Raw genomic sequence first — 17020 nt, forward strand, 5'->3', positions numbered from 1 at the left:
CAAGGCTTCATAGCAGTTCCCAGAAGAAACAAAACTTTCCTTTAGGAATCCTTCCTCAGTACCTAGTACCGTTGTGTTAATAGTAAAATAAATCTATTATAAAAAAAACAATAAAAATATGGGGCCAGAGCGGTGGCGCAAGCAGTAGGGCATCTGGTTGGATGGACCGCAGTTTGATCCCCTGGCATGCATAGGGTCCCCCAAGCCAGGAACAATTTCTGAGCGCAGAGCCAGGAGGAACCTCTGAGTGTCACACTGGGTGTGGTCCCAAAACTAAAAAAAAAAAAAAAAAAAAAGGTAAAAGACATTAAAAGAAAAGAAAAACAAATGTCTGTATATATTCATGTGTGTTTATATATTGCATTTTATATATACCTATATATGCATACATGATACAATTTATATATATATATATTTTCATATATATTAAAGAGATTTTATATACATCTACTATGTACGGTTGCACCAATCTGCAGGGTCAGGCCCCTAAGCGCAGCAGCTCTCCCAGCTCCCTCCTCCTGCCTTGGGCTCAAGCCCTATCCCAGGCCCGGAGCGCCCCGCCCCAGCCCCGCCCCCGAGCTGCCACGCCAAGACGCGGCGCTCCCATTGGCCCGCCGAGCCCGGCCCCGGGCGACCCCGCCAGCACGCCGCGCTCCCATTGGCCGCCCGCCGCCCCGCCCTCCCCCGGCCCGGCCAATCCGCGCGGCGCTTGTTGCGGGCTCGGGCAACGCGTCCACGGAAGCGGCGCGCGGCCGGCCATGAACCTGGGGTGAGGCGCGGGAGGCGCGAGGGGCGCGGGGTCCTCGTCTGCGTCCTCGATCTCGTCCGGGCCGGGCCGGGCCTTCGCGGGGGGCGGCGGCGGGGAGCTAACGGGCGGCTCTGCTCTCGCTTTCGCCCGGCTTCTCGCCGCGGGGATGGGGATGGAGATGGATTGGGGCGAGGCGCGGCGCGGCGCGGGAGGCCGCAGGAGGGGGCTGGCGGGGCGAGGGGCGGCGCGGGGGCTTCTGGGTCAGGGCCCCGGATCTTGGCCGTTGGGGGGAGGGGCCGCGGCAGGTGCCAGGGGGTCGGTCCGGGGCCGCCCGGAGATGCGCGCGGCCGACTTCCGGTGGCGTGGCGTCACTTCCGGCGGGATCACTTCCGGCGGGCCAGCGTGGTCCTGATGCTGAGCCAGGGGGACCTGACAGGTCGCTCGCTGTCTCTCTCTGTCTCTGTCTCTGGCTCTCTCTCTGTCTCCCCTCCTCTCTCATGAACCACTGAAAGTGGGTTCTCTCTCTCCTCTCCCCCTCAGGTAACCCAGGAGAACACTTCAGACTTCCTCTCTGTCTCTATCTCTCTGTCTCTCTCTGTCTCAGTCTGTCTCTCTCTCATGAACCACTGAAAATGGGTTCTCTCCCTTCTCTCCCCCTCAGGTAACCCAGGAGAACACTTGAGACTTTCTCCCTCTCTCCCTCTCTTCCTCTTTCCCTCTCTCTTTTTCTCTCTGTATTCCTTCTCTTCTCTCCCCCCCCATGACCCAGGAGAACACTTAAACTTTCTCTCCCCTCTCTCTCCCTCCCTCCTCTATCTCTTTCTCTCTCTCTCCACTCTCTCCTCTCTCTCCCTCCCAGAGTTTGAGAATGTAAAATGAAGGCACCACCCCACATTTTCCTCTAAAACTAATATATATATATGTTTATTATACATAATTCTCTAAGATACACACTTATTAAATATAATACTGTAGGGCTTCAGAGTAGAAGGACAAGACCACACAAGTGGGTTAAATTTTAATACTTTACTTCATCTGCCAACAAGACTCCCCCAGCATGGCTAGCCAGGGCCATCCCCCCACCCCTAAGGAGATGAGCCCCGCCCAAGGTCATGGGAAAGGATAGAGGGAGGTTCCAGCTTCCTGATGAGCCTTAAAATGATTGGCTCTTGTCTAGGGGTACCTTCCGAATGCTCCCTTGTGTCCTGATAGGCTACCTGGTATGGCCAGGTAGATTGAGGTGGGGTCTATGGAAATAGGCTTGTGATGCCCCAGCATGTGGCTTACACCATGTGGTCCTTACAAAATGGTGTCTCTCCCTGCTCAGAATCTAAGAAGAAGCCTGCCATGTGGCTTTTAAAAAATGGCGTCCCTCCTTGTTCAGAATTCAGGTCCCAGTAATATGAATACATTGTATATTATAGACAGTAACATGATATATTATTAATATAGTTTCCTATAAAACTATAAATAAAGAAAAGCTGCGGGCCACGGTCTAAGTGGTCTCAGATGCATTGGCAGGGAAATAAGGAAGGACAGAAGTAAATATACAAGCCAAAGTCAACAACAATAGAATCAAAGGACCAAAACTTTAACAATTTAAACCCAAAGGAGCCTGTTACAGTCAGGTCAAGGGGCAGAGGGTGGTGGGATGGGATGTACTCTGGGTCCATGGGTGGAGGGCGGTCAACACTGGTGCAAGGAAGGACTCTGACTCATTGTATAGCTGAAATTCAACTACGAAGGACTCTGTACATCAATCACACTGTTTCAGTAAAATTTGAAGAAAAAAAATGAAGTCACCATCCTCAGACTGCTGTACATTGTGGAGCAAGTCACTGTTGTAGATTTAGGGATTGGAGTGCAGATGCCCTATTGTCCCAGCAGGAGTGGACAGGGTAGTATTGCTGAGAGGATGAGCGGAGCCTTGGGGCCCCATGAAATTATAGACCCTGAAACTTCCTCCCACGTTAGCATGAACGGCTGGTAGCCCTCCCGCTATGAATCCCTTAAAAGCCAGTTTTTGCAAGGTTGCTCCTCAGTAAGTTGTTAGTGGTTTGGTGTCTCTTAGGAAAGCCACAACGGAACTTTTTATTGCCAAAGAGACGAGATGTTTCCCAGACTTTCTCTTTCTTGAGGGCCTGCTGGATTTCTCTTTAATTTTTTTTTTAAGTTCTCAACAAATATGTGTGGTAGTTTGTATTTTTCAATAATATCTTTAAACACACTGGTTACAAACATGATTGTGGTTGGGTTTCAGCCATACAAAGAACACCCCCCCCCTTCACCAGTGCAACATTCCCATCCATGTGTGGAAGTTTAAATATTTTCAGAAATCTAGTTCTAGAGGCCAGAGTGATAGCACAGCAGTAGGGCATTAGCCTTGCATGTGGACGACCTGGGATGAACCCAGGTTTGATCCCCACCATCTCATATGGTCCCCCAAACCTGCCAGGAGCAGTTTCTGAACTGAGACAGGAGTAACCCTGGAGCACTTGCTGGGTGTGACTCCAAAACAAAAACAAACAAAAATATGGAAATCTACTTCTAGACATCAATAGGGACTTTTTTCTTTTTTCTTTTTCTTTTAATTAATATTTTTTATTTAAACACCTTGGTTACCAACATGATTGTGGTTGGGTTTCAGTCATATAAGATGACACCCCCCAGGTCAATTGAGTTTGAGACCCCTGCTAGATAATGCTTTAGCACTTAATATAATGTGTTTATTATGTCACAGATTTGAAATTAGTAAATGATACCTGTGTTCTGCTCCTTTAACTTTTTAGAACTTGGTAACTGCATTAATTTTTTTTTTCCAGTCTGGAGTTTTAAGAGTTAAATAATGGTAGAACTTAGTTCATTTATTACCAATAATAAAAAATTTTCAGGATAGCACTGATAAATTTTTATACTACTAAAAATGTCAGGGACTTTATCCTAAGAACTGTCAGGCTTATCTTTGGTTGAGAGACGTTTTTATTTAAAAAAAACTTTACTTATATTTTGTTTATAAAATTTTTTAATTGAAAATATTTAAAAAATTGGGGCCGGAGAGATAGCATGGAGGTAAGGCATTTGCCTTTCATGCAGAAGGTCATCGGTTCGAATTCCGGCATCCCATATGGTCCCCCGTGCCTGCCAGGAGCAATTTCTGAGCATGGAGCCAGGAGTAACCCCTGAGCACTGCCGGGTGTGACCCAAAAACCAAAAACCAAAAAAAAAAGAAAATATTTAAAAATTGTACAGTTCTGTATAAACTCAAAAGAACACTTTATTTTCAAACTACAGGTGAATATTTCTGGTTATTTAAAATGTCGCTGTTAAAAAAACAGCGGTAGTCCAGTCGATGGGGCACTTGCCTTGAAAAAAGCCAACCTGGGTTCATCTCTAGTCCCCCATCTGATAACCCATACCCCATCAGGATTGATTCCTGAGTGCAGATCCAGGAATCTCCAGGTGTGCACTTCCCCCAAATAAAACAAACCAGCAAGCAAGACGAACAAAAAAATTACTGTCCTTTCTTTTATTTTGCAGGGATGGCTTAAAGCTCGAAACTGAATTATTGGATGGAAAAACCAAGCTAATATTGTCTCCGTCTGGTATGCTGTGCTACTAGGAATCTAAAGTGTTAATTTGAAAAAATTTCCTCCTTAAATAGCTTAAGTTGAATGACATTTGACTTTCTCTAATTTATTTTAGGAGAGTTAGATCACATTGCTGTTTACCACTGTCAGTATTAAATTTTATTGATACATTAATGTTCATAATTTTTACTGTCCTTGCATGTCTCATATGTACTCTTCTATTTGCACATAGCAAATCTATTTCTTGCCTCATAAATAGCCTATATGCAGTTTTTATGTAGAGGAAATTAAATTTATAGTAAGATCACAATTGCTGAGTTCTAAGTATTCATTTTAAAGCTAGTATACTTTGTAGCTTTTTCCATTCTTTTTCTTTGGTCTGCTTGTAGTTACTTTGAAAAATAAAAAATAGGAGAATGTGAATAACGTTCGGAAAGTTAAAACCCTGAAGCAAAACCTAAAGTGAAGGGTTTGGGATTAATATCACATGAACATCTTAATACTAAGTAGATGTTTTCTTTTGTGACTGCTTCAATTTGTTTTTAGTTGCTAGTTTAGTAATTCTTTTTTCTTTTGTAGAACATAAATCTAAACTTTCTGTGAAGGTAAGTCAAATGTCTTTGTCATGATCTGTTTCATATTCAAAATGCAGTTTTCTGTGTAATAGTTTAAAAATTGTGCCTGTCAAAAATAATGAGTTTGCATTGATGGTGAGAAATGATTGTTCATTTTCTAGCTGGTCCATCCATTCGTGGAGATGAAAAAATTTTCCAGCTTAAAAGCCTTATTGAGTCCTATTTTCACTGCATTCCAATAACGTATATTGTGATGATGGATCAGAGAAATAGTACAGGGGTTCAGGTGCTTGCCTTTACGTGTGGCTGTACCAGATTCAATTCCCATGACCTTCTTTGGCCCTTAGGATTGCTGCTTGAGCATAGAGCCATTAGTGACCCCTGAGTGCCATGGATGTCCCAAAACCAGGAAAAATCAAAGGTTTTAAAGTTGGCACCTTCCTATATGATAAGCACACGTGGATACTTTACACTTAAAATATGATCCATGACTAAGAAAGTACATTTTAAAACTTTTGATAGTATAATGCCATATGTCTTTAAAAATATTCAGACACAACAGAGATAGTACAATGAGTAAAGTGCTTGTCAGTACATACCTGAGCTGAGTTCAGTCCCTGGCACCACCTTACATGTATTTAATTTCCTACATCAAAAATGTGCATATGTGATTTAGAATTTTATTTTTCTGGTCTTGGCAATGGAACAAAGCACGTAACATATGCAAGGCAAGTGCTCGACTACTCACTACAATTCTTGACTCCTGATTTAGAAATTTGAACTCGCAGTTAGCTTTTGTTTAAGAAATCATACTCAACAGGGCTGGAGAGATAGCACAGCGGTAGGGCGTTTGCCTTGCATGAAAGACTGTGGTTGAAATCCTGGCATCCCATATGGTCCCTCGAGTTTGCCGGGAACAATTTCTGAGCGTAGAACCAGGAGTAGCCCCTGAGCACTTCCAGGTGTGATCCAAAACCCAAAAAAAGAAAAGAAATTATACTCAAGTTTAATGATAGTATTTCCTTTAATTCCCTGATCAGGAATCAGTGCCTTATCTGTAGAACTCATTACCCATGTAAACATTTTTTGGTAACAGTACTTTGTTTCTTATTTCTTTTTCTTTTTTTTGGTTTTTGGGCCACACCCCGGGGTATTCAGGGCTTACTCCTGGCTATCTGCTCAGAAATAGCTCCTGGCAGGCACGGGGGACCATATGGGACACCGGGATTTGAACCAACAACCTTAGGTCCTGGATCGGCTGCTTGCAAGGCAAACACCACTGTGCTATCTCTCCAGGCCCTTATTTCTTTTTCTATACTAGGTTAATGTCAGCAGAATTTTCTCTCTTACATCTTTCATAACTAGCCCCTTTTTTTCTTAATCTTTGCAGTCTTTTATCACTGTAATAGAGCACAGTTTGAATGACACGGAAATTACCCCTTCACTGCTGATCCCTTGATCATTTTCCCGTTTATTCCGGGTTTGATCAAAATGAAGCTACTGATTACCAGTATATCAATGACTTGATATATCGATGATAATGATCAGAGTGATTCCAGAGACTACTTATAAAATTTTTAATTTAATAGCATATTGCTATTATTTATTCTCTTTATCACAGATTAAAGATGGCATATTTCTTCCTTGACCTGTTAAAATATGCAACAAATGTGTTGAGACACATTAATAATTTAGTGCCAACTTCAGACTTCTGGAAAACTACTTGTAGCTGTTCTTTATATGCCTCTAAAATACTCTTTTATGTGTTCATTTTTCCACTGCTGTCCTTAAATGGATTTGCTATATTCACTACTTTTGTAAATATGTCTCTTTATTTTCTAGGAGGCTGGGAAGAGGTCATATGAAGTTGTGTTCAGGGCAGTTCTTGGAGGTAGCTGGAGTACTATGCAGTGCCAGGGATGACCCTGGGGCCTCTTGGTTGTAGCCAGTTGAGCCAACTCTGGCCCATGTCAACTAAGAATATCTAGAGGGTCCCCTCTTAGGGGAACCATGTCATGGAACCATGACAAAATTCTAGGAATATTTCATTGTACAATATTCATACTGTACTATCACTCTGGCCCAGCAAGGATTAATTTTAAGTGCACAGCCAGGAGTAACTGCTGCTAGATATATATAGTCCAAAGATCTAAAACCATTTATAAAAAGAAGAGCGACCATTTTTGTTGGTTGTAGAATAAATATAAAACAGGTAAGGAGAGAAGTTTCGAAAGGAAGGGGGTCAACAGATTATAAATCCAACAGTATTAAAGAACTGTTAAAATTGGAGTAAGAGTGAAAATGATCTGAAAAACAAATAACCAGAGGTTATGGTTATTATTAAGACATTGTGGAACAGTTGTAGTTCTGAGTAGATTCCAGTTGTTAAGGTGCTTACCTTCTGCTTACTGATCCAGTTAGAATATGCCCTGAACATTGTTGGGTGTGGTGACTCCTCCTCCAGTGGTATTAGGAAATACCACTGTGGAAATGAATAACTGAAGTAGCAGGAAGGACAAATGTTCAGGGAAATAAGATGCATTAAAAAAATATTTGTGGGGGCCAGGTGGTGGCGCTGGAGGTAAGGTGCCTGCCTTACCTGCGCTAGCCTTGGAAGGACCGCGGTTCGATCCCCCGGCATCCCATATGGTCCCCCAAGCCAGGAGTGACTTCTGAGCGCATAGCCAGGAGTAACCCCTGAGCATCACAGGGTGTGGCCCAAAAACAAAAAAACAAACAAACAAAAAAAATATTTGTGGACGGGCTGAAACGATAGCACAGTGGGAAGGGCATTTGCCTTGCACACACCAACCTGGGTTCAATCCCTGTCATATCACTGGCTCGTGGCCAATCCCTTCATCCCCCCAATCTTTGTGGAAAAAAAATTTCTGATTATGGAAGCACCAATGATGAGTCAGGAGTTATGTTACAGAGAGAGATGGTGAACTATGAGCTATATTATTTAAGGAATAAGAGCCAGTAACTGAATTTTCTGATGACTAGAAAAGGGAAGGAGGATGGATAGTATAGTGATAATGAGATTCAAAATAAGAGTAGAATGGAGTTACCTATTCCTATAACAGCTGGAATAAACACTTTGCATCCTGAGAAGTGGTTTCTAATTGATGAAGCTTTCAAATAAAGATCTGCAAAGGTTAATGTTAATTTCTTATAAACATTATTTATATAACAAAATGGTATGAAATTTAAAAGGTCCCACTTTTCATTGTGTGTGTGTGTGTGTGTGTGTGTAGTGGTTGTTTTCATGGGCTGTTAGTAAAGACTATGTTTCTAATGTTTTAACAGATGGGAAATAAGGCCAAGATTGTAAAATGTTCCTTGAGACCTAAACAAAATGGACACATTCTAAAATCAACACAAAATACTTACATCGGTAGTAAAAAACTTTCGCAGAAGCAGAGAACTGGTTCAGAAGCATCACTGGCAAAAAGTGAAAAGAGCAGTATGACGTTCTCACCCACTAAAGATTTCTGTAAGCAGTACGCAGATAAAGACTGTCTTCATCTCCGGAAAGAGGTTTCACCTGCAGCACCTAATACACAGAAGACGAGAAACACCATAAATAAAACTATGCTGATTAAACAGAAGCCTTGCAAGGAACACATAGACGACAGCATGGAGAGCGATTTGGTGTTCCTCACGCAAGACCAACTACAGCAGATTCTGATGACGATAAATCAAGGAAGAAGATCCACTCCCCTGACTGAGCATGGGGAGGAGGAAACAAGTAAGATTTCCCTAAAATTTTAGTGGATGCTAATTATTATTCATTTGTTTTAGAATTTAAGATTCATTGGATTTTTTTTTAATGTAATTGCTTCTTTAAAAATTGTTGGGAGTAGGGGCTGGGAAGGTGGCGCTAGAGGTAAGGTGTCTCTCTTGCAAACGCTAGCTAGCGTAGGACTGAATTCGGTTCAATCCCCCAGTGTCCCATATGGTCCCCCCAAGCCAGGGGCGATTTCTGAGCGCTTAGCCAGGAGTAACCCCTGAGCGTCAAATGGGTGTGGCCCAAAAACCAAAAAAAAAAAAATTGTTGGGGGTTAGGGGCCGGAGAGATAGCATGGAGGTAAGGCGTTTGCCTTTCATGCAGAAGGTCACTGGTTCAAATCCTGGCATCCCATCTGGTCCCCCGAGCCTGCCAGGAGTGATTTCTGAGCATAGAGCCAGGAGTAACCCCTGAGCGCTGCCGGGTGTGACCCAAACACCAAAAAAAAAAAAAAAAAAGAATTGTTGGGAGTTTGTATTGGGTCATAACTGGTAGTGCTCACAGTTCACTCCTGGTTCTCCGGAGGCATAGGTGATGCCAGGCATCAGATCTAAGGGAGCTACATGCAGGGCAAGTGCCTCTTCAGCCCTGACTCTTAAATTCAGATATAACAAACATATTTTTTGAAATAATTATTTTTTAGAGAACAGTATTTCTCCTCCTCTCTCCTTTCTTCCTCCTCCTCTCTCCTTTTCTCCCATTTCTTCTCTTCCTCTGTTTCTTCCTCCTCCTCTTCTTTTTATTCTTTTTTTTTTTGGTTTTTTGGCCACACCCAGCGGTGCTCAGGGGTTACTCCTGGCTGTCTGCTCAGAAATAGCTCCTGGCAGGCACGGGGGACCATATGGGACACCGGGATGCGAACCAACCACCTTTGGTCCTGGATGGGCTGCTTGCAAGGCAAATGCCGCTGTGCTATCTCTCCGGGCCCTTCTTTTTATTCTTCTTCCTCCTTCCCCTCCTCCTCGTTTTTTTTTTTTTTTTTTTTTTTTTTTTTATTTTGGTTTTGGGATATTCCTGGCTCTGCACCCAGAAATCGCTCCTGGCTTGGAGACCATATGGGACACCGAGGGATTGAACCTCGGTCCATCATGGGTCAACCATGTGCTGCATCACCGCTCCAGCCCCATCTCTTCTTCCTTTTCTTCTTCATCCTCCTCTTCCTCTCCCTTTTCCTCCTCCACCATACTCAATGGTGTGGCACAAAAACACTCCTGCTGGGCTCAGAACAATATGGGATTCTAGGGATCAAACCTGGATCAGCTGTATCCAAGGCAAGTGTCCTGTGCACTGTACTATGTATTTTTCTGACCCTGCAATACAGTTTTTTTTTTTTTTTTTTTTTTTTTTAGTTTTTTTGGGTCATACCCTGTGGTGCTCAGGGGTCACTCCTGGCTGTCTGCTCAGAAATAGCTCCTGGCAGACACAGGGGACCATATGGGACACCGGGATTCGAACCAACAACCTTTGGTCCTGGATCGGTTGCTTGCAAGGCAAACACCGCTGTGCTATCTCTCCGGGCCCACAATACAGTATTTTTTAAACTGTAGAGTAGTAGGCCTAGATATGGTAATGCAATAGGTGTAACTTAGTTTTCATTATTAAATGATGTATTTTACTTCCTAGGTCAGTACAGTCAACACTTAAACAATATTCCTGATCAGCCAAAGGATGAAAATATTATGGGAATACTACAAAAAACTGAGGCTGTTTCATCTAACCAGGATGAAAATAAGTCTGCTTTTCTGAAAAATGAGATTATTAAGGAGAATGAACAGAAACTTGCCATGTATGTAATATATATCATTGTAGATTTATCTTAGAAATCTGGTTTTCCTCGACTTATAAAATATTTACGCTGAAGACGAAAACTTATTTAAAGATTTGCTACTTGCTATTTAGGAATTAACTGAATAAAAGTGTCTAAGACTTCTATTACTTTTGTCTTAGAGAAAATGTATGGAAACCAGCCGATATATTCAGTGCTTTGGGGGAAAGAGAACGAGATAGAAGTTTGTTGGAAGCAAAAAAAGCCCAGTGGAGGAAGGAGCTTGGTAGGTAATGATGACGCCTTTTATTATTTAGTTGGCTTATGGAGTATTTATTTCATTTATTTATTTATTTTTTTACTTTTGGGTCACACCCGGCAGTGTTCAGGGGTTATTCCTGGCTCTGTGCTCAGAAATCGCTCCTGGCAGGCTCAGGGGGGACTATCGGGTCCTTATTTATTATTACTTTTAAATTTTATTTACTTTCATTGAATAAAATAAATTTTATTTGTGATTTTCAGGCAAGTTCTAGCTTGTATATCTTTTAGTAATTGGATGAAAATTAGAAGAAAGTGGACTCTTGGAATATGACATAAATATATATATGTAAATAAATACATACCGATGTGAAAGTGCATAAGAAAAGATACATTACTCTGGCAAAATTGTCCTTATTGTAATTATATAGTGAAACATTTCGTGTCTAATTATATACCAGACTTTGATATTTTGAGCCGCAACTGCTAATACTTCTCTCAGATGGTGTTTGTGGAAATTATTTCCAGCTGTGCTGGGGGACTATGTAGCAGGGTTCAGCTCAGGGTTCCTATGGGCAAAGTCTTTTCTCAAGTCCCTTGAGCCCCATTGTTGCCATATTAAATTTGGTTCCGATTAAGTTTATTATTCCGATCCCTTTTTCTGTCTTGTGACTTACTGTCTTTCCCTTAAAAGCAATTTTGGTTAGATGTATTGGAATTGGAATCTGCACTCTTTAAGGTCATGATTTGTTTACATGGTTTTCTTTTGACAATTTTTGTACACTTTTTTTTAAAAAAAGGACATTATTTACAGATGAACAGGTTGCTTTAAAGAAGAAAGAAAAAGAAGCTTCTGAAAAATGGAATAATCCTTGGAAAAAAGTTGAAAGTGATAAAGTAGTATGGGAAAAATATCCAGTCATTGACAGTTACAAGGTAAGAGCACCAGCGTCAGACATTCATGAGTACCAGACCCCGGGGCTGTTTTTGTCTTTCCGGTTCCACAGGAGCCTGCTTTGCAGTTTGGGCTGCTGATGCCATGTTGCTTGCTTCAGCAGTGTTGGGGGCCCCTGGGCACAAGTGTGCTGGGGGAGTGGGGTGGTGGATATTTGGCACTTGGGATTAAATTTGGGGCCTTATGTATGTAAAGCCTGTATTCCACTTCTTTGGGCTCTTCCTAATCCATAAAGATCTTTTTGAAATTTTTTATATTTTGGGGCCACACCTGGTGGCATTCAGGCGTTACTCCTGACTCTGCCCTCAGAAATCACTCCTGACAGCCTCTGGGATCATATGGAAGGCTGGGGATTGAACTTGGGTCGGCTTGGTGAGTGTAAGGCAAATAAATGCCCTACTTGCTAAGCCATCGCTCTAGATATAAGCTTCTTTTTAAGGCTTTCAGGCATTTGCCTTATATTCCACTGAACCTGTTTGGAATCCCCAGTACCTCATACGTTTCCTTAACAATCTCCTGAATACAGGCAACACAGTGACTGAGCAACAATGGGTGTGGCCCAAAAACTAAAAGAAAAATCTTTTCTTCCAAATACCTTTTTTTTCTTTGGGGGAGGGGTTTGAGCAACACCCTGAGGTGCTCTAGGGTGACTCATGACGTGCTACTTGGGGAAGAGGGGGTCCTTTCGCATGCACTATAGGCCACTGAGCTATTGCTTTGACCCCAAGCCTGTTTACTCTTTCAAAACTTTTCCTATGGGTGTTTTTGTTTGTTTTTGGGGTTTGGATCACACCTGGCAGCGCTCAGGAGTTACTCCTGGCTCTGCTCAGAAGTCGCTCCTGTTAGGCTCGGGGAACCACATGGGATGCTGAGATTCAAACTGGGGTCCGTCCTATGTTAGCCGCATGCAAGGCAAAACGCCTTTCCGCTGTGCTGTCGCTCTGACCCCTTATATGTTTTGAATTTGACTTGAACTACTCTCTCTCTCCTAAAAATTGTCTACATTAGGCCAGAGAGCGACTAGTGCAGGGAGTAAGACACTTGCATATGTATATGCATATGGCTGTGGTGTGTCCCTTGTTTGAATCCCTGCTTTGACTTATATATATGTATGTGTGTGTGTATATGTATATGTATATATATATATATATATATATATATATATATATATATATATATATATATATATATATATATATATATATATATATATATATAGTTCCTTGAGTACAAGGGGCCACTTCTGTGCACATATCTAAGAAAAGCCCCTGAGCACTACTGGCTGTGCGTCCCCCCGCACCCCCGTCTCCTCTCCCAGTTGTCTATATTGCCCTACTCTGTGATGGCACCTTGGACTTCTGGACAAAATATCTATATTACTTGAACATAGGGGCTTCAGGCGCTTCCTTTCGGTTTCTATATTCAAACTCTACAGAGGCTAGGAAGATGGCACCAGAGGTCAGAGAGAGAGAGTTCAATGGGTTAAGCACTTGCCTTGCATGTGACTGACCTGATCTCGATCTCCACCATCCCAAATGGTTCCCTGAGCACCAGCAGGAGTGATTCCTGGGTGCAAAGCCGAAAGTAACCCCTAAGCACTGCTGGGTGTGGCCCCCAAACCAGCCAAAAAGTCTGGAGTGCGCGTGTCAGGAGTAGCACCCCGTAGACTCTTTGCAGCACTGCCAACAGAGACCCTTCCTCAGCAAGAAGTCCGGAGTAACCCCACAGCACTTCGGCCCATCGGATATGCCCACCCTCCTCCAAAGAAAAAACCCACAAAATCTCTACAGTTCTTTTTTTTTTTTTTTTTTTTTTGGGCCACACCCTGTGACGCTCAGGGGTTACTCCTGGCTATGCGCTCAGAAGTTGCTCCTGGCTTCTTGGGGGACCATATGGGACGCCGGGGGATCAAACCGCGGTCCATCCTAGGCTAGCGCAGGCAAGGCAGGCACCTTACCTCCAGCGCCACCACCCGGCCCCATCTCTACAGTTCTTCTAGTTATTATGGTGCCTTACCTGTCATTGCTCAGGGACCGTGAAGTGTGAGGGAGTCCATCACAGGTCTCACACGTGCAAAGTAAGTGAGGAGAGAATTTACTATTTGAGACGGACACATCTTGGGCTTTGCTCGCAGTTTTGAAATGAGCTCAAGACTGAAAATCCATGTCCAATCAATTGTTAATCAAGTTCAAGTATGTGCTTCTCAACCTAGAGCGTCTCAGGTTGTACTTTGGTGATGTCTAAATTTGTTTGTTTGTTTTCAGTCTTCTTGTAGCTCTTCCAGCATTCTGTCACAGACTCCCTATCAAGTAGCCATGGTCCAGATAGATGGGCGCTCACTCCCTAGAGCCAGTCAGATTCTAGAGCTAAGTCTTAAATAATTGAAAATAGTTCACTACTTGGAATATAGTCTATTTAAAGTATATCTATACATATACATGTGCTTTTCAGTACTTGACCAATATTTGCCTTTGGCCTAAATCATTTTAGATTTACTTCTGTTTACTATATTATGTTCTTTAATTTTTTTATTTTTTATTTTTTGGGGGGCCCACCCCCAGTGATGCTCAGTGATTACTCCTGGCTATGCGTTCAGAAATCGCTCCTGGCTTGGGGGGCCATATGGGATGCGGGGGGATTGAACTGCAGTCCGTCCTAGGCTAGTGCACGCAAGGCAGATTCTGCCTTATGCCCTGCGCCACCACTCAGGCCCCATGTTCTTTAAATTTAATGAAAGTTATTAATCTTTTTTTTCACATATATAATCCCTACATGTCGACTTACATTTTAATATATAATAATTATGCAACAACCTAAATAATACATAATTCTGGTGGTAGATTTTTCAGTGCTGGTAGATTTCTTAGGAGCTTCAAGTTAGATTATTTGCATGGCTCTTTATTCCATGTGAGGAATAGCTCAAGGCATGTGCTTGTTATCACCCAGTTTTGCAACATTCTGTTGCTAACATTTTAACAAAAGAAGTGATATCTGGGGCCGGAGCAATAGCATAGTGGTAGGGCATTTGCTTTGCACACAGCCAACCCTGGACAGACTCCAGTTAGACTCCCAGCATCCCATATGGACCCCCGAGCCTGCAAGAAGTAACCCCTGAGCCCCACTGTGTGTGACCCCAAAAAACCCCAAATAAATCTGAATTGACTTTTCTTTCTATGATCCCCAAAACACTTTGGCTGAGTGTTAAAAAAAAAAAACAAACAATAACTTTGAGGCCAGAGTGGTGGTGCAAGTAGTAGGGCGTTTGCCTTGTATGCACTAACCTAGTTCAGACCATGGTTCTATCCCCCGGCAACCCATATGGTCCCCAAAGTCAGGAGCGATTTCTGAGTGCATAGCCAGTAGTAACCCTTGAGCATCACAGGTATGTCTTAAAAACCAAAACAAAAATTATTAAAAAAAAAAAAAAACAAAAAACCACAATAGGACTTGATAGAAGACATTGGAAAAAAAAATCTCTGGGTGGTTAATTTTGTTAGTTTTTATGGTGATGGGGATCTAATCTAGAGCTCCTATACACAAAGAGACATCTTCCCTGTCGTCTTCTGTCAATTTTTAAATTGGGTTTCTTTTTTTGGTTTTTGGGCCACACCTGGTGACACTCAAGGGTTACTCCTAGCTATGGGCTCAGAAATTGCCCCTGGCTTGGGGGGACCATATGGGACGCCGGGGAATCGAACCGTGGTCCTTCCTTGGCTAGCGCTTGCAAGGCAGACACCTTATCTCTAGCGCCACCTCACCGGCCCCTTACCATTTCTTCTTAACAGTTTAGCAAATATTTTTCACAGTCTGAAAATCAAAGTTAACACATCAGTTGTTGACTTACTCATGGTGGCATTATTATACTTGGGAAAATTTACTCTCGCATTTCAAAACACAGAGTTATTCATCTGTGTCTCAGGGTTCTGCACTGATAGCTTTGATTTTTGTTCCCTGATATGCCATCGCCACGGCCATTCATTCATATGTGCTTAGTTCATTGTTCGGAAACCTGTGTGCCATTTTCAGCTCCATCTCGTGCATTTTAAATTCCTCTCTTTGAAGCTGTTGGCAATGGTTTCGTGTGGTGTACGGTTCCAAATCTTTTAACTGTTACAAGGACTGGCACCTAATATTTCCAGTGAGTGTCAGTTGGCAATCATTGCCAAACATCCACTCATAGAAATGGTGCATGATGGGGCTGGAGAGATAGCACTGCGGCCTTTGCCTTGCAAGCAGCCAACCCAGGACCTAAGGCGGTTGGTTCGAATCCCAGCATCCCTTATGGTCCCCCGTGCCTGCCAGGAGCTATTTCTGAGCAGATAGCCAGGAGTAACTCCTGAGCACCTCTGGGTATGGCCCAAAAACAAAAACAAAAAAAAGCAATGGTGCATGCTCAAGAGCTTGTTTGCATATCCAGACGCAAATATCCATATGCAAGATAGATGTTAGATTAGTGGGAATGTCTTCTTGCATCTAAGGGTGAAATGTTTCACTTCACCGTGTGACCTCAGAACTGTTTATTGGGCCACACCAGTAATGCTTAGGGGTTGTTATTGCTCCTGGCTGTGCATGCATGAATTACTTTTGGCGGTACATAAGGGCCCATACGGGATGCCAGAAAATAAAACCGGGTTGACCATATGCCAGGTAACCCTTTCCCTGCCTGCTGTACTCTCTCTCCAGTTTTGGAAAATTCTTTTTTGTTATTTTTGAGGCCACATCCGGCCATACTCAGGGTTTACTCTTGCTGTGCACTCAGGGAGCACTCCTGCTGGGCTTGGGATACCATGCTGTGTGCCGGGGATCCAACCTGGGTCAGCTGCGTGCGAAAGAAATGCCCTACTCCCATGTACTCTAGCCCAACCTCGGATCTATGTGAGAGGAGTCTGTCGCTGGCAGACGAAGTGTTTGGTTTAAGGAGCTAAAGATGTAAGTCTTCGTGTACCACGTGGCTTACCCTTGGAGGCTGCACTCGCCTTTGGCTCCCTTGCACACGTAGCTGAGATCTTCATTGCCGAACGGGTTGAGTAGCAATATGGCAGCAGCTCTAAACCTCGCCAGTTGGCTTTCGCTGTATGCTAACCGTACGTGTGTTTAGAATCCTAGGCTTTGGGCTCACACTGAAACGACAAGGCTAAGTCCATAATGATGGCCAGAATTACATGAAGTGACCCTGACACAGTGAAAGGTTATAAACCAAGTTTTGTTTTTGTTTTTGGACCATACCCAGCACTACTCAGAGCTTATGGATCAGTGCTCCCTGTTCTCGGGGACCGTAGTGTAGTGCAGGTGTTTGAACCCAGATAGGCTGAGTGCTAGGCAAGTATCCTAACTGCTATATTATT

At 43.0% G+C, this 17020-nt stretch overlaps 1 protein-coding gene across 1 annotated transcript in view; it reads left to right on the forward strand.

Moving 5' to 3' along the window:
• Nucleotides 1–756: 756 nt before the first annotated feature.
• The window catches only part of CCDC66 (coiled-coil domain containing 66), a 30759-nt gene continuing 14495 nt past the window's right edge, over nucleotides 757–17020 (forward strand). The window contains exons 1-9 of the mRNA XM_049777720.1: nucleotides 757–769; nucleotides 4286–4350; nucleotides 4915–4940; nucleotides 8217–8658; nucleotides 10321–10483; nucleotides 10645–10748; nucleotides 11535–11656; nucleotides 13940–14045; nucleotides 16594–16702. Of these exons, the coding sequence (XP_049633677.1) occupies nucleotides 759–769; nucleotides 4286–4350; nucleotides 4915–4940; nucleotides 8217–8658; nucleotides 10321–10483; nucleotides 10645–10748; nucleotides 11535–11656; nucleotides 13940–14045; nucleotides 16594–16702 (1148 nt within the window). The 5' untranslated portion in view covers nucleotides 757–758. The remainder of the gene's footprint in view (nucleotides 770–4285; nucleotides 4351–4914; nucleotides 4941–8216; nucleotides 8659–10320; nucleotides 10484–10644; nucleotides 10749–11534; nucleotides 11657–13939; nucleotides 14046–16593; nucleotides 16703–17020) is intronic.

This window comes from Suncus etruscus, chromosome 7, assembly GCF_024139225.1.
Source record: "Suncus etruscus isolate mSunEtr1 chromosome 7, mSunEtr1.pri.cur, whole genome shotgun sequence".
NCBI classification, from domain to species: Eukaryota; Metazoa; Chordata; class Mammalia; order Eulipotyphla; family Soricidae; genus Suncus; species Suncus etruscus.